Raw genomic sequence first — 26876 nt, forward strand, 5'->3', positions numbered from 1 at the left:
ACGTACGATTCAGCATTCCATGTTTGGTATAAGAAGAGCATTAGACATTTTGAAGATCTTTTCATTGATAATCGCTTCGCTTCTTTTCAGCAGCTCTCCGTTAAGTTCAACCTGCCTAACGCTCACTTTTTCAGATATCTCCAAATCCGACACTTTACTGCTCCTTTAATTCCTAACTTTCCTGAAATACCTGCGAAAAATGCTATGGACCTATTTCTTTCCATTAATCCACTAGGTAAAGGTTTAATTTCAATTATCCGAGATAAACTAGCAGCCTTACGACGGGCCCCTGTGGATAAAATTAAAATGGCCTGGGAGCAGGATTTAAATATCTCCTTATCCGAGGAGAGCTGGGACTCAGTTCTCAAATCGGTTAACTCAACCTCCCTTTGTGCTCGCCATTGCCTTTTACAGTTTAAGATTGTTCATAGAGCCCATATGTCTAAATCTAAACTATCTCGATTCTACCCTAACATTAGTCCACTCTGTGATAAATGCAAGAGGGGCGTGGCCTCTCTCATCCATATGTACTGGTTCTGTCCTAGCTTGGAGAAATTCTGGAAAGATGTCTTCACTACATTATCGGGTTTCTGAATCAGCACCTAGAACCTAACCCCTTAATTGCTCTGTTTGGTTTTTGGGGCGAGACAGATTTATGTCTGGGTCCGACCAAATGCCGAATATTATCCTTTGCCTCTCTCCTGGCGAGACGCTTGATCCTCCTTAGATGGAGAGATGTTGCCCCGCCCACTCATGCGCAATGGCTTAACGACATTATGGCCTGCTTGGACCTCGAAAAAATTCATTATTCAGTTCTTAATTCGGATTTAAAGTTCCATAAGGTCTGGGGACCTTTTATCGAGTACTTTCATAACCTTCCTCTTGACTAGGGTTTTTTTTAATTTTTTTTTCTCTTCTTTTCGGTCCCTTGCTTTCAGCTCCCTTTGTTTTCTGGTAGTAAGCATTATTATCCTCTGTTGCTAAGTGTATTCACAGTCTGGGAGTTTGACTGTCCGGACTTATACTCTTTATACTGTGTGGTGGTTGGTCTGGAGTTGTTTTTTTCTTGTGTTGTGGGGCTTGGGGAGGACACTAAGCTCACTTGTCTTTAATTTAGGTGCTTTTTTGTTAAATTCTCTTCCTTTGTAGCATATTGTTATTGTATGCTTAATCTTGCACTGTATTAATGCTCCTCATTGGGATTTGGGCTTTTTAATTTTGTAAAATGTTTTGAAAAACTAATAAAAAATTTAAAGAAAATATGGTTCTCTGTACTGAGGATTTACTGGACACAGGATTGAGCAAAGGGTCACTGGTCTAACAGAGGAGGTTGTCACACCAAGAGAGCAATGTGTTTTCCATGTTATATAATTTCAGGAACAGGATTTGCCCTCCGGGAACGAGATGAGGAGAAATTGCTACATTCCGAGCCTCTGGAATTCTCAATGGCTGATATTTATTCAGGGCTAATACTGAATAAGTTGCTGAACACCAGGATAATTGAGGGATAAGTGGATCTGGTGACAGAGCAGACAAAGGGTAGAAATCCAGTCTTATCAAATGGCCAAGTGGCTTTACTTCTTCAGAGAAACAAATAAGGGTTTCTCTGTCTCGTCGTTATCTTGAGGCTCTGAGTGTCTTCAAGATACACGACTGTGTTGGCTGAGAATGTCATGGGTTGTGCTGTAGATGACACACCAGACTACATAAACACACAGAGCAGAGACGCTGGATGAAACTGAGACACACAGTAAGTCTGTCAGCTCCGTACGGAGGGAACAATGCATTCAGGGAGATGTTGTACCTGATCCACCAAGTTGTTTTGCTGATGTTAAATCACATGAGATTCTGCAGATGTTGGAAACTTTGTGCAGTGCCCACAAAAAGCTGAGAATCAGTCAGAGTCAGTTTCAATATCTCTGATATATGTCGTGAAGTTTGTTGCTTTGAGGTAGCAATGCAGTGCAGTACCTAATGATAAAACTAAATTTAATAAGAAATTAAAACTAACGTTAAATTAAATAATTAGTGCAAAAAGAGAACGAAAGTAGTGGGGTAGTGTTCATGGGTTCATTGTCCATTCAGAAATCTGATTCTAGAGGGTAGAAGCTGTTTCTGAATGGTTGAATGTGTGTCTTTAGGCTCCTGTACCTCCTCCCTGATGGTAGCAATGAGAAGTGGGCTTTTCCTGGGTGATGGGGGTCCCGAATGATAAATGTGACCTTTTTGAGGCATCGCCTTTTGGAGGTGTCCTCGATGCTGAGGAGGCTGATGCTCATGATGGAGCTGGCTGAGTTTACAACCCTCTGCAGCGTATTTTGGTCCTATACAGACCCCCATCCCTTACCAGACAGTGATGCAACCAGTTAGAATGCTTTTCACAGTATATCTGTAGAAATTTGCGAGTGTGTTTGGGGACTTACCAAATCTCTCAAACTCCGAATAAAATACAGCTGCTGTTGCGCCATAGTAATTGCAACAATATATTGGGCTCAGGAGAGATCCCAAGTGAAGTTGACACCCAGGAAGGTGGAACTGCTCATTCTTTCCGCTGCTGATCCCTCAGTGAGGACTGACGTGTGTTCCCTCGACTTCCACTTCCTGAAGCCCACTACCATCTCCTGGCTCTTACTGATGCTGAGTACCACTCAACCAGCTGATCGATCTCAGTCCTGTACGCCCCCTTGTTCAGCTTGATTGGTTGCTCCAGTATTTTGTGTGTTCTGCTGATAGAGGAGCCTTTGCTCTGTGAGAAGAACGCTGGAATCTTTGGTGTCAACTGCTCTCAGCCAACACAATAGACACATGAAGCTGGTGTACACCGCGGTGTGCCTCACGCTTTACAGTGCCGTCAGTTGTGATCGTGGGCTCAATTCCCTCCGCTATCTTTAAGCAGTTTGTACGTTTTCCCCGTGACTGTGTGGAATTCCTCCGGGTGCTCCAGTTCCCTCCCAGTCTCCGAAGACGTACGGAATAGGGTTAGTAAGCCTAGCCCTAATGTAATATCGCCACCGGAAGCGTGGCGATACTTACGGGCTGACCACAGATTAGTGTTATTTGTCACATGTACAGGCAGTCCTCAAGTTACGAACGTCCGACTTATGGACAACTCGTACTTACGAACCGAGGAAGGAGAACGCCATTCACCATTTAAAGTCAGATCGTGATGCCGTCCGCCATTTTAAGTTGGATCGCGATGCTGTCCGCCATTTTAAATCGTTGCAGTTGACACTGTGTTGAGAGTTTAACTTTGTATTTGGCTTAAATTTTTCTTAGTTAGATTCACCCTGACCCTCCCACCCCCGTTCTGGTCAGGTGGTGGCGCAGTGAAGTGAGATCAGCGCCGGGCTGGAGAACGGAGGTTCGATCCAGTGACAGACTACTCCCGTGCCGGCTTGATGTCGATCCAGTGACTCCCGTACCATCTGTGCCGGGTTGATGTCGAGCTCGCAACTCGACCTTGTAAAAAAAATCACTGCCACCTCCAGTTTAAATACCCACGAGGAATATTGTGGAGGATCAAAAACCCAAACCCAGCGCAGCTCCCACTTGTCCCATTTAGCCTGTGTCAGTGTGGTGGTCCTTAGGACCCAGCGGACCTCGGGAGCCGGCGCAGCTTGGGACCCGCTGCCCGCAGTGTTTCTGTTCCATTGACGGGAAGCGATCATGATTGAAAATAAAGTGGAAATAATAAAATGTTTGGAAAGATGTGAAACGCCATCGGTCATTGGAAAAGCGTTAGGCTACAGTCGGTCAACAATCGGAACAATTTTAAAGGATAACGGATAAAGTGAGAATACTGGAGCATGTGAAAGGCCCTGCCCCGATGAAAGCTACAATTATTACTACGCAATGCAGTGGTTTAATTATTGGAATACATACGTTTAAGTGTTTTATATGCATAGAAAAATAAAATATATACTATATACTAAGAGAAACGTTTGACTAACTGACGCTAAATAATACCGGATGTACTTGTTCCGACTTACATACAAATCCGACTTAAAGACGGACTCAGGAACGGAACTCGTACGTAACCCGGGGACTGCCTGTACATCGAAGCATGCAGTGAAATGTGTGGTTTTGCATCAAATCAAATCAGCGGGGATTCAAATCAGCCCACAAATGTCACAATGCTTCCAGCATCAACATAACATGCCCACAACTCACTAACCGTGACCATATTTTGCTTGAAAGTGGTATCCTCGGAATGTGTTGACTTAAAGACGATGGATTTCAGTGAATTTTCCAGTAGTTCAATTTAATATCGGAGAAGTGTATGTAATATACAACCTGACATCCTTTTTCTTTGCAGACATCCGCGAAAACAGAAGTGTACCCAAAGACAGTAAAAAACGTTAGAACCCCAAAACCTCCGTACTCCCCCTCCCATGCACCAGCAGCAGTAAAGCAGCCCTCCCCCTTCAGCAAAGAAAAGCATCAGGACCCTCTACCCACCAAACAAGCAATAGAAAAGCCCCAAGAAAGACCATGATCTGCAGTACAACAAAAACTAACTGTTCACCCCGACAATTCGGCATTCTGCAGGCTCTCTCTCCCCAGTAAAGGAACCGAGAGGTGTCGCCCTTTTTTGATGTATATTTGACAAATAAAGCTAAGCAAATCAATTATTGATGTGGTCACTGTGGTTGAACTACTCTTCTTGTCACGGCCCAGCTGTGTGGGAGTGTGGGCTATAACAAGAAATGCTGTTACTGGAGGCTCCACACCACGCTACACTGGAGGGAGGCCGCTCACCTGCATGGGAATCAGTCACTCAACCTACTATGGAGAACCACCAGTGCATTCACATCTGCTGCCAGTGTGGGGAGACATTTACTCAGGCAGCCAACATGCTGGCATACCAGCACGTTCACACCAGGGAGAGGCCGTTCACCTCATCCCATTGTGGGAAGGGACACACCTTCAGTCTTCCAGTTTGCCAAAACACCTGCGAATTCACACCGAGGAGAAAGTTCGAAGTGGAGGTCCTCCCAGTGTGTGGGAGGGGGAGACGGGGTTCTGTTTTGCTGTGTCCTGTGTTGTTCTGTTGAACATTGTGGGCTTGCTATGTTGGCGCTGAAATGCCTGGTGTTGGGGCAACCCCAGCACATCCTTAGATTCTAGAACGTAGAACAGCGCACTCACAGCGTACCGACCTTTTAACCAGCTCGAAGATCAATCTGACTTTTACCTCCCACATAGCCGTCCACTTTTCTACAATCCATGTGTCTAAGAGTTTCATAATTGCATTTTTAATATGAGCTTGCTTGTATTTTTATATAATCACCTATACACATCATTACTCAGTGAATTTTCCAGCAATTACTTCAGTCCAGAACGCTATTTGCTTGTGGTTATTGTTGGCATGATGTGTTTTCTTTTTCTCTGCATGTGGGGTATGCGCCAGTTTTTATCTGTAATGGATTCTTTCGGGGTTTTTTTGTTTCGTGGCTGCCTGAAAGGAGATGAATCTCAAGGTTGTTTAAAGTAATATGGCAGGGGGAGGGTGGGAACCAGGATGATAGAGCTGAGGATCAGCCAGCAGGTTTACAAGTAGATGACGGGGGTAACATGGATGTGAGGAAGGACAAGCCAATGATTGGGTATAAATGCAGACAGAGCAAAGAATTAAATTGTACCACTGAGGCAAAATTCAAAAGGGTGAAGAATGCAGGACTGAAGATGCTGTACTTAAATATGCGCAGCGTTTGGAATAAGGGTGGACAAACTCGTGGCGCAATTAGAGATTGGTCGGTATGACATTGTGGGCATCACTGAGTCGTGGCTGAAAGAAGGCCGTAGTTGGGAGCTTAACATCAAAGGATATATTTTGTATTGAAAGGACAGGGAGGAGGGCAGAGCGGTAGTGTGGCTCTGTTGGTAAGAGATGGAATTAGATCTTTACAAAGAGATGATATAGGGTCAGAGAATGCTGAATCTTTGTGGGTGGAGTTAAGAAACTGCCAGGGTAAAATAAACATTATGGGAATCATATATAGGCCTCCAAACAGTAGCCAAGATGTGGGGTTGAGATTGCAAAGGGAGCTGGAAAAGGCATGTAATAAGGGTAATGACACAGTTGTGATGGGGGACTTCAATATAAAAGGAGATTGGGAAAATCGGGTTGGTGTTGGATCGCAAGGGAGGGAATTTGTTGAATGCCTCTGAGATGGCTTTTCAGGGCAGCTTGTGCTTGAGCCTACTCAGGGAAAGACTGTCTTAGATTGGGTGTTGTGCAATAACCTGGATTTTATTAGGGAGCTTAATGTAAAGCAACCCTTAGGAGGCAGTGATCATAGTAAGACTGAATTCATACCGCAAGAGACATGAGAGAGGAGCTTGCCCGGGTGGATTGGAGGACAATACTGGTGGCAATGACAGCACCTCTTCCATTTCATGCATGTCTGCTCTTGCCCCATCTACCAGGGATAGGGTTTCTCTTGTCCTCACCTCCCACCCCACCGGCCTCTGCTCCAGCACATAATTCTCTGCAACTTCCACCATCTCCAATGGGATCCCACCACCAGTACATCTTTCCCTACCCCCCAGTTTCTGCTTTCCGCACAACTCCCTTGTCCATTCATCCCTTCCCACTGATATCCCTCCTGGCACTTACCCTTGCAAGTGGAGCAAGTGCTACACCTGTCCCTACACCTCCTCCCTCACTATCATTCAGGGCCCCAAACAGTCCTTCTAGGTGAGGCAACACTTCACCTGTGAGTCTGTTGGGGTCGTTTACTGTGTCCGGTGCTCCCAGTGTGGCCTCCTGTATATCGGTGGGACTCAACGTAGATTGGGAGACCCCTTCACCAAGCTACACTCCATCTGCCAGGGATCTCCCAGTGGCCACCCATTTTAATTCCACATCCCATTCCCATATGTCTATCCATGGCCGCCTCCACTGTCATGATGAAGCCACACTCAGGTTGGAGGAACAACACCTTATATTCTATCTGGGTAGCCTCCAACCTGATGGCATGAACATCGATTTCTTGAACTTCTGGTGATGGCCCCTCCCCTCCCCTCTCCGTCACAATTCCCCATTCCTGTTTCCCTCTCTCATCTCCTTGCCTGCCCATCACCTTCCTCTGGTGTGCCTCCCCCCTTTTCTTTCTTCCATGGTCTTCTGTCCTCTCCTATCAGACTCCCCCTTCTCCAGCCCTGTATCTCTTTCACCAATCAACTTCCCAGCTCTTCACTTCACCCCTCTCCCTCTCTCCATTTCACCTTGTGTTTCTCTCTCCCTCCCCCCCACCTTTTAAATCTACTCATCATCTCTTCTCCAGTCTAGCCTGAAACGTCGACAGTACTCTTTTCCACAGGTGCTGCCTGGCCTGCTGAGTTCCTCCAGCACTTTTTGTTTATGTCGCTTGGATTTCCAGCATCTGCAGATTGCTCTTGTTTTCTAGAAGCTTCTTAGCTTTCTGCAGTAGGTGCCCACCTCTTGAATCTGGCCTTTTTGTTTGGTTAGTTGTTATCACTGGAATTATTAACGTAAATGACGCATCTCACTGTATATTTGATGTGATAAATGTCTGAATCTGATGGAACTGATCAGAACCATCTCCTCCATTGTCTCTTTAGAAAGGTGTGTTCAGATTGTCGGATCAGGATTACCTCATTGAACCAGTGGAGGGAGAGCACTGGAAGAAAGCTGCGTCCCAGCCCCACGTCATTTACAAACGGCATGCTGCGGAGGTGGAGGGGCTGCCCGACTCCCAGCGGCTGGCGGGCCGAGCGGGCAGGATGGAGGAACCGAGCCCCAGCGAGAGCGGAATGTGCGGTGTGTCGGGTAAGGAAGTGTCGGACATGTGGCTGTTGGCTGCTCCTGTTCGCCCCGTTTACATTCCTGAGGCCGCAGCTGAGAGTCAGTCGTGTGATTCCCTGTCCCCCTGCTGCTCTCGGGCTCGGGAATGGTTATTCTGGCACTTTCTCACAGGATGCTCAGCCAACTTCTGGACAGATGTCCGTGTTGACCTCCTGAATGTACTGAGGGCTTATCAGTACAGACATGTCATGGTGTTATCGAGTCACAGATCTCCACAGCACAGAAACAAGCCCTTTGGCAAATTTAATCCATGCCAAACTCTTATTCTGCCTGGTCCTGTTGACCCACACCTTCACCATAGCCCTCATACCCCTCTATGCCCCTCCATAGCCCTCCCATCCATGTACCTGTCCAAAATTCTCTTGACTGCTGAAATTGGAGTAGTGGCTGCCATTTCTGCTGGCTGCTCGTTCCACATTCACACCATTCTCTGAGTGAAGAATTTCCCCTTCGTGTAACCCCTTAAATATTTCACCTTTCACTCTTAACCTATGACCTCTAGTTCTAGTCTCACTCAACCTCAGTGGAAAAAGCTTGCTTCTGTTTACCCTATCTATACCCCTACTAGTTGCGTATACCTCTGTTAAATCTCCTCTCAACCTTCTACATTCTATAGAATACTGTCCTAACCTGTTCAGTCTTTCCCTATAACTCAGGTCTTCAAGGCCTAGCAACATCCTTGTAGATTTTCTCTGTGCTCTTTCAATCTTATTAATATCTTTCCTGTAGATAGGAGACCAGAATTGCATGCAATATTCCGAATTTTCTCCAGCAATGTCTCATACAACTTCAACATAACATCCCAACTCCTGTACTCAATACTTTTGTGCATGAAAATCTGACAAGATCGGCAGTTTCTGAGATACTCAAGCCTCCTCATCTGGCGCCAACTACCATTCCACAGTCAAAGACACTGAGATTGCATTTCTTCCCCATTCTGCTGCTTGGTCTGAACAACAACTGAACCTCTTGACCGTGTCTTCGTCCATTTGTGCATTGAGTTGCAGCCACATGATTGGCTGATTAGATATTTGCATTAACGAGCAGGTGTAGAGGTGTATCTAGTAAAGTGGCTACTGAGTGTACTCCAGATTCTGTTACTTCCTCCTCAGTCCCTTCCTCCGTACCCTTCTCCTATTGTCCACTCTCCTGTCTTATCAGACTTTTTCTTCTCCTGCCCTTGACCTTTCCCACCCACCTGACTTCACCTAACACCTTCCAGCTAGCCTCTTCTCCTCCCCCGCCACCGTTTAAATCTGGGATCTTCCCCCTTCCTTCTCAGTCCTAAAGAAGTGTGGACTGTTTATTCATTTCCATAGATGCTGCCTGACCTGCTGAGTTCCTCCAGCGTTTTCTGTGTGTTGCTCTGGATTTCCAGCATTTGCAGAATCACTCGTATTTATGATTGGGTTCTCCAGGTTTATCAGTTTTCCTCTTGATCTGATTCCAATGCCCCACCAGCCAGGATGTCCCAGACCAAAAGTTTACTGCCGGATCATCTTCATTTCCTCTCCCTTCTGGTCGCTGACCTTCCAACATGGGACACTTTCTTGTTTTACTAAAAGCTGCCAAAGTCTGGCCTTCTGGTCAAATGTCCTTTTAACTTCCTCTCACCCCCTCTGGCCTTCAACATAGCACTGTACAGAAACAGACCTTTCTGCCTTTACAATGTCCATATCCTTCCAGTTTCTGCACGTTCTCTGCCCAGGAAGCAGTCAAGACTACCTCATTAAAAATATTTAAAAACACAGTTAGTTCAGTTTTTGCTTAGCAGGAAAATTAAGGGTTATGAGGAAAAGGCCAGATCAGGCATGAATGATGGAACAGGCTTGACAGGCCAAATGGCCTTCTCTTGCTCCTAGTTGTTATGTTCACAACTAAGAGCCTCTTGAATACCTCCACCAAATCTGCCTCCACCACCACCCCAAGCAGGGCATTCCAAGCACCCACCATGCAGTGTAAAAATAAAATTATCCTGCACATCTCCTTTCGAAATTGCCAACCACCCCACCTTAAATTACCCTCTAGATTTAAACATTCCAACTGTGGGAAAACAATACAGGCTGCTATTCTCAAGTTCAATTACAGTTTATTGTCGTTCAACTGTACACATGTATACTGCCAGACGAAACAACGTTCCTCTGGACCAAGGTGCACAGCACAATACATATAATTCTATCACAGAATCAGAATCAGGTTTATTATCACGGCTGTACGTTGAGAAATTCATCCTTGCAAAGAATCCACGGTCCGGACTGCAGGATCTCACACCGTTGTATGAGGTTTGATGGTGTTGGGGCCCACTGTTCTCTCTTGAAGTCTCATTGTTTAGGAAGTTGAATTTTGCTGTGAAATTTGTTGCTTTGCAACTGCAGTGTACAGAATTACTATAAATTGCAATAAGAAATATATTAAAAATTAAATAAGTTGTGTAGAAAGAGCACAAAAAAAGTGAGGTTCATTGTCTGTCTCATAATCTATGCCTCTTAGATCTTCACTGATGCTGAAAGAGCAGTCCAGGTTTGTCCAGTCTCTCCTTATAGCACATACCCTCCATTCCAGGCAACATTTTGGTGGAAACCATAAGATATAGGAACAGAATTAGGCCATTTGGCCCATTGAGTTTGCTCCGCCATTTCATCATGACTGATCCATTTTTCCTCTCACCCCCAATCTCCTGCTTTCTCACCCTATCCCTTCATGCCCTGACCAATCAAGAATCTATCAACCTCTGCCTTAACTATACATAAAGACTTGGCCTCCACAGCTGCCTGTGGCAAAGAATTTCATTGATTCACCACTCTCTGGCTAAAGAAATTCTTCCTTATCTCTGTTCTGAAAGGATGCCCCTCTGTTCTGAGGCTGTGTCCTCTGGCCTTAGGCTCCGGCACCATAGGACTGTTGGCCCCAATCCTCTGACCCTCCCCATTAACATGTTTGCAACTCCCGCACCTGGGAATGTGAAAACCGGCCCTCCTTTCTGTCTCTGCAGTGCGTTCTTTCCCCTTGTCCTTGCATGTCAGAACTCAACCCCTTAATTTAATTCATTGCATTCTTTCATTTGAGATCCAGGTAACGTTTACTCTGAAATTAACATACTTCGCAAGATTGAGCTAAGGTTGGTGAATGGGCATAGTGTCTCATTTCATCCTGATGAAAATATTAGTTGCTGTTAAAACAGGTGTACAGTTTTCTCAAACATACCTGTCTCGTTGCAGTTTGATTCGAACGCAGGAATGGATGGATTTTGTTCTGTCTTCCAGTAAGATCATGTCTGTTACCTTCATCAGCCTGCCTTGCCCCAGTACATTTCATTGGTCAAGCGTAGCAGTTAACGCGATGCTGTTAGAGCTTGGGACGTTGGAGTTTGGAGTTCAGTTCTGATGTCCTCTGTAAGGAGTCTGTGTGTCCTCCCTGTGGAATGCGTGGGTGCTCTCCGGGTGCTCTGCCTTCCTCCCACAGTCCAAAGACGTACTGGGTAGGTCAATAGGTCATCGTAAATTTCCCTGTGATTAGGTTAGGGTTGTTGTCCGTGCTGTGTCTTTAAATAAATTTTAGACAAACAGGATGGGAACCGATTTTTATTATCACTGACCTATGTCCTAAAACACAGTGGGTTGTTTTCTGGCAGTGCTACAGTACAAAGCATAAAAATCACTATGAATTGCGATAAGAATATATACAAAGAATAAATAAATATAAAAAAGAGAGAAAAATAGTGGGCCATTTTGAAAACTGATGGCGGAGGGGAAGAAGATGTTTCTGAATTGCTGAGTGTGGGTCTTCAGGCTCCTGTACCTCCTCCCTGATGGTAGTAATGAGAAGAGGGCACGTCCTGGGTGGTGAGGCTCCTTTATGATGGATGACTGCTTCTTGTGGCGTTGCCTTTTGAAGATGTTCTCGATGGTAGGAAGCGTTGTGCCCAAGATGGGGCTGGCTGGGTTTACAACTGTCTGCAGCTTCATACAATCTGTGCACTGGAGCCTCTCGAGCAGCTGGATTTGAATCCGTAATCTGCTGAGTAAGGAACGGGAGTTACACCCAGGCCAGCCACACTGACGGTGCAGTAGGAACACGTGAGGAGAAATCTTGTGCCCACCTCAATTCATCCTTGCAAAGATTCTACAGTCCTGACTGCAGGATCTCACACTGTTGTCCGTAGTTCGATGGTGCCTGCCACACTCTTCTCTCTTGGAGTCTGATTGTCCGAGACGTTGTTCAGTCGGAGTTGGCAGCACCAACTCCATAAGACAGAAACAGGCCATTCGAGTTTGCTCCACCATTCAATCATGGCTATTTTATTTTCCCACTCAACCCCATTCTCCTGTCCTCTTCCGGTTACCTTTAACGTCCTGACTAATCAAGAACCTATCAACCTCAAACACTCAATGTACATTAACCTTTTCATTGAACTACTTCCTGCAGTAGTCATCACATGATCGCCAGAAACCCCAGTCAGCCATTTCCACCTGCTCCTCCCACTGGTTCCCCACCCCCCACCACTGTTCCTATCTGCCCTCCCCACCTCCCTTATCTGATTCTATTCTCCGCTTTCCTCTCCTATTGGATTCCGCCATCTGCAACCCTCAGTCACCTCCCAGTCTCTGTCACGACTTCCACCTTCCCCTTCTCTATCCGTCTCTCACCCTCTCCTCACCTGGATCCACCTATCACCTGCTGGATCTCGCCTGAGCTCTGGAGAAGCACTGGAAGATTCGAAAGCTGTCAGTGTGACACCCCGGTTAAAAATGTGTGGAGGGTTTTTTTAACGCAGAGAGTGGTGAGTGCATAGAACGCCCAGCAGGGGTGGTTGTAGAGGCAGACGCATTAGGCACATTGAAGGGACTCTTAGGTTGATGATAGAAAAATGGAGGCTATGTGAGGAGAAGGGTTAGGTTGATCTTAGAGTGGGTTAAAAGATGGCACATCATCACAACATCAATGTACACAGAGATTGCTAGGTTCCACACAGTCACCTCTCTCTGTGTAATAAAAAATAAACCTACCTCCATCCCCTCCATACTTTCGTCTAATCTCCTTACAATTATGCTCCCCCTCTTATTAGCCATTTCCACCCTTTGTAAAATTTCCACTCAATCTACACTTCTTATCCCCTTGCACTTCTCTCTCTCAGAGTGGGCATTCAGGGTGGAAATGGCTGATACCAGGGGGCATAATTTTAAGGTGATTGGAGGGAAGTACAGGGGGGATGTCAGGGGTGGGTTTTTTGCACAGAACGTGGTGAGTACTTGGAACACCCTGTCAGAGCTGGTGGTAGAGGCAGATACATTAGGACACTCTTAGATAGGCACATGGATGATAGAAAAATTGGAGGGCTAGATGAGAGGGAAGGGATAGATTGATCTTCGAGTTGGTTAAATGGTCGGCACAGTGTTGTGGGCTGAAGTGCCTGTACTGCTCTATGTTCCATGTTTTCATTCATTCAGTAATCTTAGAAATAAATAGCATTTTCTTTTCAAGGTCCCAATACTTGATGGCTTTAGAAAGTGGAGGCATTGTTTTAAATATCTTTATTTTTACAGGGGTGTGAGGAAAAATTGGTTCATTTATAGAATATAAATCCTATTATATAATTTTTTTTAAAAAAGTTACTGAGAAGAGCAATTAGTTTGATTTACAGTTTGTTTTCTGATGTTTTTGCTGAGTAATAGTCTCCAGAAGATGCAAGACCCAACTCAGCCAAGAGGCAGCTGTTTTCCGTTTTCCACAGGCAGGACGACGCCCAGAATAGATCCCCAGACCTGATCTTACTTGTTAACCCTCCTGCTGCCGAGAAGAATTGAGTTGCGGGTTCAGAGTAAAAGGATCTGCCTTTCAGTCTCCACACTGGGGAGGAAGATGTGGTGGTAGAGAGAGTGCAGAGGAGAGTCGCCAGGCTGTTGCATGAAATGGAGAGCAGTACTTTACAGGAGAGGTAGGATAGGCTTGGACAGAGGAGGCTGAGGGGTGACTTCGCAGAGGTCTATAAAGTAATGAGGGGCCTAGAATGGACGGATACTCGAGTCACTTTCGCAGGGCAGGGGAGTCTGTTTCAGAGTCAGGTTTATTCATTACAAGTACATTGAAACAGACAGTGAAACGTGTCATTTGTGTTACCGACCAACTCAACCCGAGGATGTGCTGGGGGCAGCCCACAAGTGTTGCCTCACATTCTGGCAACAACATAGCATGCCCACAATATTCAGCAGAACAACACAGAATACAGCAGGCAACAAAACAACAGCAGCAGAACAAGCCCCTTTCTTTGCCCAACAGACACTTTCTTCTTCCACCCTGTACCTTTCCCATCTATCGCCTGCCAGCTTCCCATTTCACCCTCCCCCCCCCTCACCTGGTAACACCTATCACCTGCCAGCTTGTACTCCTTCCCTTCCCCCCCCCACTTTATTCTGGACTCTTCCCCCTTCCTTTCCAGACCTGATGAAGGACCTCAGCCCAAAACACTGTGTATTCCCCCCTACGGATGCTGCCTGACCTGCTGAGTTCCTTTAGCGTTTTGTGTGTGTTACTCCCATTCTCCTCACTGGTTTCTCCATCCCTGTGGCAACTCCCTAGCTAAACTGGAAAGCAAACAGGTCTTTCTCAACTGAACTGAATGTTTATTGATTTTCAAACACTATTAATACTCCAGCTTTGGTATTCTTAGAGATCAGGGGTCCCCAACCCTTTCTATACTGTGGACCAATACCATTACGTATGGGGTCTGTTCATCCCAGACTGGGAACCCCTGTTATAGATAATGAGCGAATACAGTCAGGGAAAATGCCTGTCTTCCACGGTCTTCTTCTGGAAAAGCTTCTAGCCGTCTCCAGGAGACGAGCCGTCAGTTTCTGGGTCACCAGGGCCAGGTAGAGGGTGGGTGACTGTGAAGCAGTTGGGTCCGCCGCACCTCTCGGTTCTTGCAACCCAACTCCAGAACACTGAGAACTTGTGGAACATTCAGAATTAAAGCGTTTGCTGACGATGGGTGATAAACCGAGGGCTCGTCTGTGTACTCCGGTGAGCGTGAAAGTCTCATCATTATCCTGACAACGAGCAGGGGCAGTCCCTCTCAAGTTCTGGCTAAATGTTTAACCCTCCATCCGGTCTCACAGTGCAAAGTAGTTTGTCGTTTTCACTGCTGAATATGGTATCTCTCTGTGCAGCATTCCCAATGCCAGGACAGTGGCTGTTATTCCGAGGTACATCATTAGCTGCTAGGCATTCTGGTTGTCCTGATTATATATCACCGAAAGGACAACAGAAATTCAGGCTGCCCACTTTGTGTCAAAACCTGCAGGCAACACGCGTCACATTAGCGTAGGGGTCAGCATAACGCCTTACAGCACCAGCTCACAGTGCCAGTTATTGGGGCTTGAGTCCCATCACTTTCTGTAAGGAGTTTGTATGTTCTCCCCGTGGCCGTGGGGGCCTCCTCTCGGTGTTCCAGTCTCCTCCCACATTCCAAAGACGCGTGCTGTGGGCGTGATACTGTAGGTTGGCACGGGGAGCATGGTGGCACTTGCAGGCTGCCCCCAACAGAATCTTTGGACTGTTCTGGTCATTGACGCAAATGAAGCATTTCATTGGACGTTTCAACGGGCAGTTAAAGTTAATCTTTTTCTACTTTTTAAGGAACTAATCAGGATTCTGTGTCTATGACACAATTTTCGACTGTCCAATAAGCAGGCAGAAAGTCTCAGGCTGCTGGAATTTCTGCCTTGTGTCATTTCTGCATCTCTTGGAGATTTCCTCCTGTGAACTCTGCAGGAAAGGGACACTCCACAACAATGGTGAACTTGGCCTGGATGACATCCCGTATGTTGCAGTGAGAGTTCACAGGAGGAAACAACACGCCAACTCCTTGGGGAAACTGAGCTCATGCTCATCGCTAACCGCTAGAACCCTCCACCGTTCCATGCCGCCTCTAAACTTGGCTATACCACTGCCTTCCCTCATTCGAATCTCCATAAAATTGATAAAGACGAGATTCTGCTGATGCTGGAAACACACAAAATGTTGGAGGAACTCAGCAGGTCAGACAACATCTATGGTGGGGAATGAACAGTCGATGTTTTGAGCCAAGACCCTTCTTCCATAAAATTGAGCTCATTCAGAATTTTGCTCTGTCATCCTGTCCATCCATCCCTGCTGTGCTGATTGGTCACTACCAGCTCCTTTTCCAGCAACACTCTGATAATAAAATCCTCAATCCTGAGCCTTAGCCTCGTCTTTTCCCACCTCTACACTGTCCCCCAGCCCTATAACTCTCCATGATCACGGCGCCCCTCCGATTCTAGTCTTTGTGCCTTCCAATTTTATCACTCCGCCTCTGACAGCCAGGCCTAGAAATGCTTCCTGACTGGCTGTACCACAGCCTGGTATGGGAACTCCAGTGCAAGAAGGTACAGAGAGCAGTGGACTCAGTCAGTTCCATCACAGGTACAGTTCTGTCCACCAGGGTCATCTACAAGGAGTGATGCCCTCCCCCTCTTTTTCAATTCCCCATTCTGGCTCCTCTCTCACCCCTTCCCTTCTCCTCGCCTGCCTATCATCTCTCTCCGGTGCCCCTCCTCCTTCCTTTCTCCCATGGTCCACTCTGCCCTCCTATCAGATTCCTTCTTCCTGAGCCCATTATCTTTCCCACCCGTCACCTCCCAGCCTCTCACTTCATTCTTCCACCCCCCCAACGTCCCCCATTCACCACCACCTCATTCTGGCTTCCGCCCCCTTTCTTTCCAGTCCTGATGGATAATCTTGGGAAATGGGAACCATTTATTCCCCTCCATAGATGCTGCCTGACCTGTGGAGTTCCTCCAGCATTTTGTGTGGGCCCCCCCCCCAAAAAAAACTCTTACTGATTTATTTAGAGACATAGCACAGAACGAGCCCTTTTACCCACTGTTTAACCTTGGCCTAGTCACAAGACAGTTTACAATGTCCAATAAACCTGCTAACCGGTACATATTTGGACTGTGGGAGAAGAGTGGAGCAGCCACAGAAAACAAACGAGGTGTATGGGGGAGAACAGGTAAATCCTTACAGATTCCAAAAGGAATTGAGGTCTGAACTCCAGAACACCCTGACCTGGAATGGCGTCGCGCTAACCGCTACACTGCTGCTATTTAGACCAAGAACTGAGAGCAGGCGAGGAAGAGAAGAGAGTAAGAAGAGATGGAGGTGGAAAAGAGAAGGAAGGGATGATAAAAGAGAGAGGATCTGTGACTTTGTAGAATAAGGAAGTGATCTCACAGACAACGATGTGAATGTGATAGGCTGGCAGACAAAGGAACACATCAAAGCCACTTATTTGTCTGGGCTTTCTTCATGACTACATCAATATGTTGGGCCCAGGATTCATTCTCTGGGATGTTGATTCCCAGATTGATCCTGTGGGATGCTAATCCCCAGGATAGACCCTAGGAGACGCTAATTCCCAGGATAGGCCCTTGGAGACGCTAATTCCTAGGAGAGGCCCTCGGAGATGCTAATCTCCAGAATAGACCCTCGGGGATGCTAACCCCCAGGATAGACCCTCGGAGATGCTAACGCCCAGGATAGACCCTCGGGGATGTTGATTCCCAGGATAGATCCTCTGGGATGATGCCCTGGGTAGATCCATGGAGATGTCGATGACCAGGAACATGGTTTTTGCTTTCAAGTGTTCCAGTCACGTGGACATGATGATAAACATTACAAGAGCATTTATTTTGTAATCTGATCAAGGGGAAACTGCCAGAGGCCTGCCAACGAAACAATCCTACCCCTACCAGCATTCATTTACCCTTTACTACAGGCCCTTCCAGTTTAATCCTAGTCTAATCACGGGACAATTTACAATGACTAATTAATCTACCAACTGGTAGGTCTTTGAACTGTGTAAGGAAACCAGAGCACCCAGAGGAAACCCATGCGGACACGAGAAAATGAATAAACTCCTTATGAGAATGTATAAACCCCTTACAGGCACCAGTTTGCCTGTACTGTAAAGCCTTCTGCTAACCACTGTTGCCCTTGGAAACAGATCAGGAACTCGTTGGTTATAGAGGAGCTGAACAGGTTTCTGCAGTTCCTGTGACAGTGAGCCCTCGAGAATGGGTGACAGTCCATCTGCGAGGACTTCCTCAGACAGTGAGCGGCTGCAATCTCCCCAGGAGCCGTGTTTCTCAGGAGTCAATCATAAATATTAAAAGTGGAAATGTTATTTGTTGGATAAAAGACGTTAAGCTGACAGGAATAGCATAGGTCAAGGAAAGTTCCAAAAGTTCAAACTAAATTTATTAACAAAGTGTGCACAGTATATGAAACCATATATACTACCCTGAGATTCGTTTTCTTGCGGGCACTTATAGGAAAAGAAATGCAATAGAATTCATGAAAAATTATACAAGCAGGCAATGTGCAAAAGAAGGCAAAGTAATTAAAGCAAATAATTAAAGTAATTAAATAATTCTGAGAACATGAGTTGTAGAATCCCTGAAAGTAAGTCTATAGGTTGTAGAATCAGTTTGGAATTTAGATGAGTGAAGATACCTCTGTTGGTTCAGGAGCCTGATGTTTGAAGGGTAATAACTGTTCCTGAACCTGGTTGTCTGGATTCTGAGGCTCCTGTACCTCCTTCCCGATGGTAGGAGTGAAGAGTGAGCGTGTCCTGGCTGGTGAGGGCCCTTGATCATGGATGCTGCTTTCTTCTGACAGTGTTCCATTGTAGATGCTCAGTGGTGGGGAGGGCTTCGCCCGCGATGGACTAGGCCGTATCCACCACTTTCTGTTCCCTTGTTGCAGATCCCATCGACCAGTCATCATCTCATGGAGAAGCAGAATAGACTAGAAGGGCTGAAGGGCCACTGAGAAAGGGCGATGTTGTTGAGTGAAGTCACCAACGGTGCCGGCAGTAAGACACTCTAAATGGTGGAGGAACTGGGCAGGCAGCCTCCAGGGAGAGGAATGGCAGGGATCTTTGATCGACATACACTCTCAGTGACCACGTTATCGGGTACTTCCTGTGCCTAATAAAGTGGCCACTCAACGTACATTTGTGGGTCTCCTGCCGCTGTAGCCCGGAGCTTTGTGCGTTCAGAGACGCCCTTGTGCACACCACTGTTGCAACACTTGGTTGCCTTACTTGTCAGCTTGAACCAGTCTAGTCAGTGTCCACATGGATAAGGCATTTTCGCCCACAGAACTGCTGCTTGCTGGGTGGTTTTTGATTTTTGCACCATTCCCTGTGAACTCGAGAGACTGTTGTGTGTGGAATCCGAGGAGATCAGCAGTTTCTGAGATACTCAAACCACCCCATCTGGCATCTACATTCCATGGTCAAAGTCATTCAGATTGCATTTCTTCCTCACTCTGATGTTTGGTCTGAATAACAACTGAACCTTTTGACCACGTCTGCATGCTTTTATGTGTTGAGTTGTTGCCACATTATTGTCTGATTAGGTTAGGAATTCCCCATCTTTTTTATGCCGTGGGCCAATACTATTTAGCAAGGGGTCCGTGGACCCCAGGTTGGGAACCCCTGGATTGGATATTTCCATTAACGGACAGGTGTACCTAATAAAGTGGCCACAAAGTGTGTAAGAAATCAAGAGTTACATAAAAAAATCAAGTTAGAATTTAAATATGCAGATATGGAATAAAATGTGCACGAATACATAAATACCAGCATGTATGGCGGTCAGTGTTTCAGTCTGAGATGTTTCTCTGGCAAGCCTTGGGCAGTCCCCTCATTCATGTTACAGAATAAATGCTCTTGGAATGTTTTATCATTGTGTCGACATGACTGGAACACTTGAAGACAAAACCCACTGTGGCCACGCCAAAACTTTCTGCCTTTGGAGCATGTTTTAGACTTGATGTCAACTGCATGCCTTGCATTTATTAGTTGGTTAGATAATGTCAAAGTTCAAAGTAAATTTATTATCAAAGTGCATAAATGTCACCATATACAACCCTGAGATTCAATGTCTTGCAGGCTGTACATGAACATGGAAGTATTTTTCCAGATTCCTTCACAGCCTTGGAACATAAATGAGAGCCCCTTCTGACTTGTTGTTACTGTACTAGCTATCGTGATGGACTCCCACCATCTTGTCTTGGTGCTACCATTGAGCAGGAGGAACAGGAGCCTTGGGTCCCACACCACCAGGTTCAAGAACGGCTATTACCCCTCAACCATCAGACTCCTGAACCAGCGTGGATAACTTCACTCACCCCAATGCTAAACAGATTCCACAACCTACAGACTCACTTTCAAGGACTCTACAACTCATGTTTTCAGTATTATTTAATTACTGTTTGCACAGTTTGTCTTCTTTTGCACACTGGTTGTCTTTGTTTGTTTTCATTGGTTCTGTTTTATTTCCTTGTTCTAATGTGAATGCCTGCAAGAAAATGAATCTCGGGGTGGTATATGGAGACATATACATGTGTACTCTGATAACAAATTCACTTTGAACTTTGAGTACTATGTGGACAACATGGTAAAGACAACAGTCTGAAACTTTAACCAGAGGCTGGAGAACCTGTGGAATTCATTGCCACAGACGGCTGTGGAGTCCAAATCATTAGGTGTATTTAAAGCAGAGATTGACAGATTCCTGATTAATCGGTGTCAAAGGTTACGAGGAGAAGGCAGCAGAATGGGGTTGAAAGGTATAATAAATTGAACGGGCGGCTCAGTAGCATACCGCTATAGCAGCGCCAGTGGCCCAGGTTCAAATCCCATCACTGTCTGTATGGAATTTGTACGTTCTCCCCGTGACTGCGTGGGTTTCCTCCGGGTGCTCTGGTTTCCTCCCACATTTCAAAGACGTACTGGTTAAAGTTAGTAAGTTGTGGGCATGCTATGTTGGCGCCGGTAGGTTGGCGACAATTGCAAATTTTTCTATATAAGTGGTTTGCCATTGTCTTCTTCTGGGCAGTGTCTTTACAAGACGGGTTACCCCAGCCATTATCAATACTCTTCAGAGATTGTTTGACTGGCGTTAGTGGTCACATAACCAGGACTTGTGATATGCACTGGCTGCTCATACAACCGTCCACCACCTGCTCCCATGGCTTCATGATCCTGATTGTGAGGCTAAGCAGGAGCTACACCTTGCCGAGGGTGGTCTTCAGGCTAGTGGAGGGAAGAACCACTTCACACCTCCTTTGGTAATTACACCCCACAACCCGACTTTCTGCATAATCTCTTAAACCTACTCCCTCTCACTGAAGGGTTTTGGTCTGAAACGTCGACTGTGCTCTTTTCCATAGATGCTGCCTGGCTTGAGTTTCTCCAGCATTCTGTGTGTCCCTCTCACCTGAAACCTTCACCCTCTCGTTTTAGCCACTCCTACCCTTGGAAACCACCTCTGGTTATCCACATCTCTCATGATCTCACCACTTAGCCTGCTGTGGGGAAACAGGCCCAAACTGTCGTAGGGGTTCGTGTAACACTGTGACAGCTCGGGCTGTCAGTTCCCAGTTCAGTCCCGCATCCTATGCCAGGTGTTTATATTCCGCCTTCTGGAACATGTGGGTTTCCTCCGGGTGCTTCGGTTTCCTTCCACAGTCCAAAGGCCTGTGGATTAGTTTATTAATTGGCCATTGTAAATTGTCCCGTGATTAGGATGGGGGTAACCCAGCGGGTTACTGGCAAGTTGACTCAAATGGCTGGGCAGGCCTGTTCCACTCCAGATCTCTAAATAAATAAAATAAAATCTCTCCCAATAACTCAAGTCCTCCAATCTAGGCAATGTCCCTGTGAGTCTCTTTTAAACCCTCTCCAAGCTTAATCACGTCCCTCCTATCTATAGTGTGGTGGGCAGAATTTCACACAATGCCTTCGGGCGGGGGGAGAGAGAGAGAGAATGAGGGGGGTAAGAGAAGGGGGAGATAGAGTGTGGGTGTGTATCTGTGAGTGAGTGCTATCAAATGTACACCAGATGATAAGAGACACTATTACCGGTACTCAGTGTGGAGTGAGAGGGGAAATGAGTTTTGCTGTTCATAGAAACAAACCAATGTAAATATGTTGAACTTTTGAATTTTATATTATTACGGGAGCTTGTCTGTATGTGTGGGTGTCCATGAATCGGCCTGGGTAAACCAGAGACTCCCTGCAGAGAGGTACAGATCCCTCTTGTTCCCAGTGTTGTTCAGTCGGGTGAAGGAGCCGGTACGTGCTGAGGCTCTCACACAAAATACCGGGGCAGCTCAGGAGGTCAGGCACCATCAACAGAGGAGAGTAAACAGTCGACGTTTCTGGCCAAGGACCATCGTCAGGACTTGACCCAAAACATCGACAGGTTATTCCCCTCCAGAGCTGCTGAGTTCCTCCAGCATTTAGTGTGTGTTGCTTTGGATTTCCAGCACCTGCAGAACTGTTTGAGTTTCTTGCTGGGGTTTTTGTGTGCGTTGTCGGTGCCTCATTTGGCAGCCACCAATTGGATTCATGCAGTGTTATCATTTTTACCACCCAAAGACTCTGCTGGTTGGAACTCAGCTGCCTCATCTTACCCCAGCACCCAGCAGATGACCACTGGAGCTGTGGGTCACAGATCTTCCTACACTATATGGGGGCAGCAGGGTAGCGTAGCGATTAGTGTAACAGTTTACAGCGCCAGCAGCCTGGGTTCGATTCTTGCCATTTAGTAAGGTAATTGTTCATTATAAATTGTCCCGTAACTAGGCTTGGATTGAATTGAGGGATCGCTGGGCAGCGTGGCTCGAAGGCCTGTGAGGACTGTAGCCTACTAAATAAATAAATAAGTGCCCTTGTGGGTTTCCTGCGGGTGCTCTGGTTTCCCTCCCACATCCGAAGGAGTACTGGTCAGGGTTGGTAGGTTGTGGGCATGTTGTATTGGTGACAGTTGTGGGCTGCCCCCAGCACACCATCAGACTGTGTGGGTCATTTCACTGGACGTTTTGATGTCTCATTGTATTTTTATTTTATTTAGAGATGCAGCACAGAACGGCTCAACAAGCTGCCCCCACCTTCCCAAGGCAACCCACTTATTTAACCCTAGCCTAAATACAGGACGATTTACAGTAACCAATTAACCTACTAAACCGATCTTTGGTTTGTGGGAGGAAACCGGAGCACCCGGAGGCCACCCTGCACTTGATCCTCAATTCTTCCACTCGGTCACAGAGAGAACGTACCAACTCCTTACAGACAGCGCCAGAATCGAACTCTGAACTCTGGAATGCCCCGAGCTGTAACAGCATTACACCAACCGCTACAGAACCGTGACGGCCATGTGAGCATGTGACGTGACAAATAAAGCCAAGCTTATAATCTCATGACTCTGACTAGCTCTGAGCCCCTGGTTAGTAGGACCGGGTACTGGATGGGTTAGGGCTCAGTGCTGACTGTGTTGTCGGGTTTATTTGTCACGTCTGCACAGCAGATGGTGCAGTCGTGTTCAGTGGGGGGTCCTCAAGCTGTGTGCCCCAGGAGCTCCCAGCACAGCCTGATATGTGCAGATGCCACATCAGATTTTATCTCTCTCTCTCTCTCTCTCTCTCTCTTTCTCTCTCTCTCTCTCTCTCTCTCTCTCTCTCTCCCCTCTCCCTCCCCCCTCCCCCCCTCCCTCTCTCCCTCTCCCTCTCTCCCTCTCCCTCCCTCCCTCCCCCTCCCCCCTCTCTCTCCCCCCCTCTCTCCCTCTCTCTCTTTCCCTCTCTCTCTCTTCCCACAGATTTGCCGCTCACTAGATTTTTTCTTTTTTTTTGCTTTTCACACCATTCTCTGTAAACTCTAGAGACTGTTGTGCATGAAAATCTTAGGAGATCAGCAGTTTCTGAGATACTCAAACCACCCCATCTGGAACCAACAATCATTCCACAGTCAAAGTCACTTCAATCACATTTCTTCCCCATTTTGATGTTTGGTCTGAACAATAACTAAATCTTTTGACCATGTCTGCATGCTTTTATGCATTGAGTTGCTGCCACGTGATTGGCTGATTATATATTTGCATTAACGAGCAGGTGTACAGGTATACCTGATGAAAAGTATTTAACAGCAGGAGATATGTTCGTGCCCATTATCTGTTGTCTGTTCACAATCACCCCTCACTTCAATCATGCTTCATCACCCCCCCCCCCGCGATTCCCTCCCCCCCCCCCCCAGAGTTCAGTGAACAACGCAGAATGGGCTAAATGTGTTGGATCTGGATCATCTGTCATTGTGAAAATCAGTAGAAATGCTGCAGATGTTGAAAATCTGACGCAAACACTTCTGGTATAACTGCCCCCCCCCCCCCAGAATCAATGGAGGGGGGAAGCTTGTTTCCTTCCCTCTAAATCACTCCTCACAACCAGAATACAGAAGCTTAAAGGCTGTAATGATGTTTTTTTTTCATTCATTTGTAAATCCTGGACTCCAGTTGTGACAGTCACATGGATGATAGAAAAATGGAGGACTGTGCAGGAGGGAAGGGTTAGACTAATCTTGGAGTTGGTTAAAACGTTGACACAACATCTTGAGCTGAAGAACCTGGATGCTCCTGTACTGTGACAGACACAAAATGCTGGAGGAACTCGGCAGGTCACGTGACCCTTCTTCAGGACTGGGTTCTTATTACAGAGCTGGAGTTTTCCACGATTCACCCTATTTGCAGTCAATAGCTTCAGATTATAACGCAGTCACTTCTGTCCAGAACACACTCGAGCCCCTGTGCTGCCCACTGCTCCCGTAAAGCCCCCGTTAGATCTGTAGACACTGCATGCCCCTTCTTCCGGGACACATGGGCACGGATGTAGGTGCAGGCAGTCGGCTGGACAGCAGACCCTTGGCCCGTAATGCCTGGAGCTGTGTATGACCACCCCGGACGGGCCCAGGCCTCAGCGCTGATCAGCTAAGAGGTTCCAACTTCAGTCTCTGTGAGAAGGTCTCTGCAGTACCAACGACTGTCAGCAGATGTCACCGCCACCATGATGGGGGAGGGGTGGGTGTAGGGTGGGGGGAACTTTAATATCACACTCCAGATTTAGGGATAGGGCTGTCAGGTCCTTGGTCTCTGTGGGAAATTTGTCAAAATAACCTTGTTTTTGTACTTAACTGAATCTCTGTCACAAAAACATAAGAGCAGGGGGTAGGTCTTCGAGCTGCTCAGTCTTGCCCTTCCAATAAGACAATGGCTACTCCTGTGCTTAGGTCTAATGTCAGAATCAGAATCAGGTTTATTATCACCGGCATGTGATGTGAAATTTGTTAACTTAGCAGCACCAGTTCAATGTGATACATTTTTAGTAGAGAAAAAAAAAGTCAATTACAGTATACGTATATTGAATAGATTAAAAAATATGCATAAAACAGAAATACTGTATATTAAAAAAAGTGGTGTCCAAGGGTTCGATATCCATTTAGGAATCGGTTGGCAGAGGGGAAGAAGCTGTTCCTGAATCGCTGAGTGTGTGCCTTCAGGCTTCTGTACCTCCTATCTGACAGCAACAGTGAGAAAAGGGCATGCCCTGGATGATGGAGGTCCCCCTTTTCTTCTTTATTGTCTCTTGTACTCTACTTCACCTTCAGCTGCCCCGCTCTCACGAGGAAATCTGCAGATGCTGGAAATTCAAGCAACACACACAAAATGCTGGTGGAACGCAGCAGGCCAGGCAGCATCTATAGGGAGAAGCGCTGTCGATGTTTCAGGCCGAGACCTGATGTTCTGACAAAGGGTCTCGGCCTGAAACGTCGACAGTGCTTCTCCCTATCGATGCTGCCTGGCCTGCTGTGTTCCACCAGCATTTTGTGTGTGTTGCCCCACTCTCACTCTCTTTGTCTCTTTTTAAAATTTTCTCTCTGTATCACTGTCCCCTTCCTCTCTTGGTTTCTCTGTCTCTGTCTGTCTGTTTCTCTACCTTGCTCTCTCCCTCTCTACCCCCTCTCACCCCTCTCTACCTCTCTCCCCCTCTCTCCCTCCTCTCCTCCCCTTCTCCTCCTCCTCTCCTCCCCTCCCCCACTTCCCTCCCTCTTTCCCCTTCCCCCTCTCAACCCCGTCTCCCCCTCTCCCTCCCTCCCTCCCTTTTCCCCTCTTCCTACTTCTTTTCCCTTCCCCCTCACCTCCTCTCCACCCTCTACATCCCAACCCCTCCCTTCTCCCCTATCCCTTTCTTCCCTCTCTCTCCCTTCCCCTTCTCTCCCCATCTCTTACCCTCTTCCCCTCCCTCCTCACCCTCACCTCATTTCCTGCCTCTCCCCCTTCTCCCCTCCCCCACTTTTCCCCTTCCTCCCCTCTTCCCACTTCTTTCCCCTTCCCCCTCTCCACCCCTCCCCCTCCTCTCTCCCCCTCCCCTCTCCCCCTCCCCTCTCTCCCCATCTCTCACCCTTTCTCACTCCTCTTTCCCCCTCTCCCCTCTTTCTCTGCCCCTCTCTCACTCCCTCCCTTCCCCCATTCCTCTTTTCCTTCCCATAAAGTCTGGTCTATCTCATCTCCTTTATTGTTTCAGTCTTATCAAACACTACCATTGCTTAAATTCCAGTGTTTTTAATCATAGCTCTTTGCACAGATCTAAAATGAACTAGTTCAGGGTTTTTATAGAAAATTTTTCAAAGCCTAAACTGGTATGTGATCCCAGTTTGGGATAGTGTGAAGTGTCTGTCGGAGAAGATCACAGCTTCCTCCTACTTCTGGCTGCTAGATCTGTTTTCTCTCCCAAGAAATGAAACATCGATTCTATTTTTATTTCTTCCACACTGCTACAAGTTTATGGTGAACGTTCAGAATAGGCACGAGATGTGCATGTTCAGATATGTGCATAGTATGTATCAGGCTGTAATTAAATCCTCCTGCCAGGAGTGGTGCTGATGTGGTTCCATGAGTTAATTATAGAGTCACATGTTTTTACTTTTGCAAAATGCTACTGATGTGAAATCTTTAAAAAACTATTTTAATGTTATTTTTATGAAGGTTTCCAGAATCCTAGCAGCAAGGAAAAGGAGAGAAGGAGGGAGGGAGAAGGAGAGAGCGAGGAAGAGAAGAAGGGAATAGAAAATCAGAGAAAGAAAACAAGATGGGGGGGGGGGAGAGAGTTCAAAGTAAATTTTATTATC

General features: G+C 46.6%; 1 protein-coding gene across 1 annotated transcript in view; it reads left to right on the forward strand.

Moving 5' to 3' along the window:
* LOC140718649 (A disintegrin and metalloproteinase with thrombospondin motifs 7-like) overlaps nt 1-26876 on the forward strand; it is a 193526-nt gene that overhangs the window by 22623 nt on the left and 144027 nt on the right. The window contains exon 3 of the mRNA XM_073032672.1: nt 7588-7795. Within this exon, the coding sequence (XP_072888773.1) occupies nt 7588-7795 (208 nt within the window). The remainder of the gene's footprint in view (nt 1-7587; nt 7796-26876) is intronic.

Source organism: Hemitrygon akajei, chromosome 30 (genome assembly GCF_048418815.1).
Source record: "Hemitrygon akajei chromosome 30, sHemAka1.3, whole genome shotgun sequence".
In the NCBI taxonomy this organism is placed as follows: domain Eukaryota; kingdom Metazoa; phylum Chordata; class Chondrichthyes; order Myliobatiformes; family Dasyatidae; genus Hemitrygon; species Hemitrygon akajei.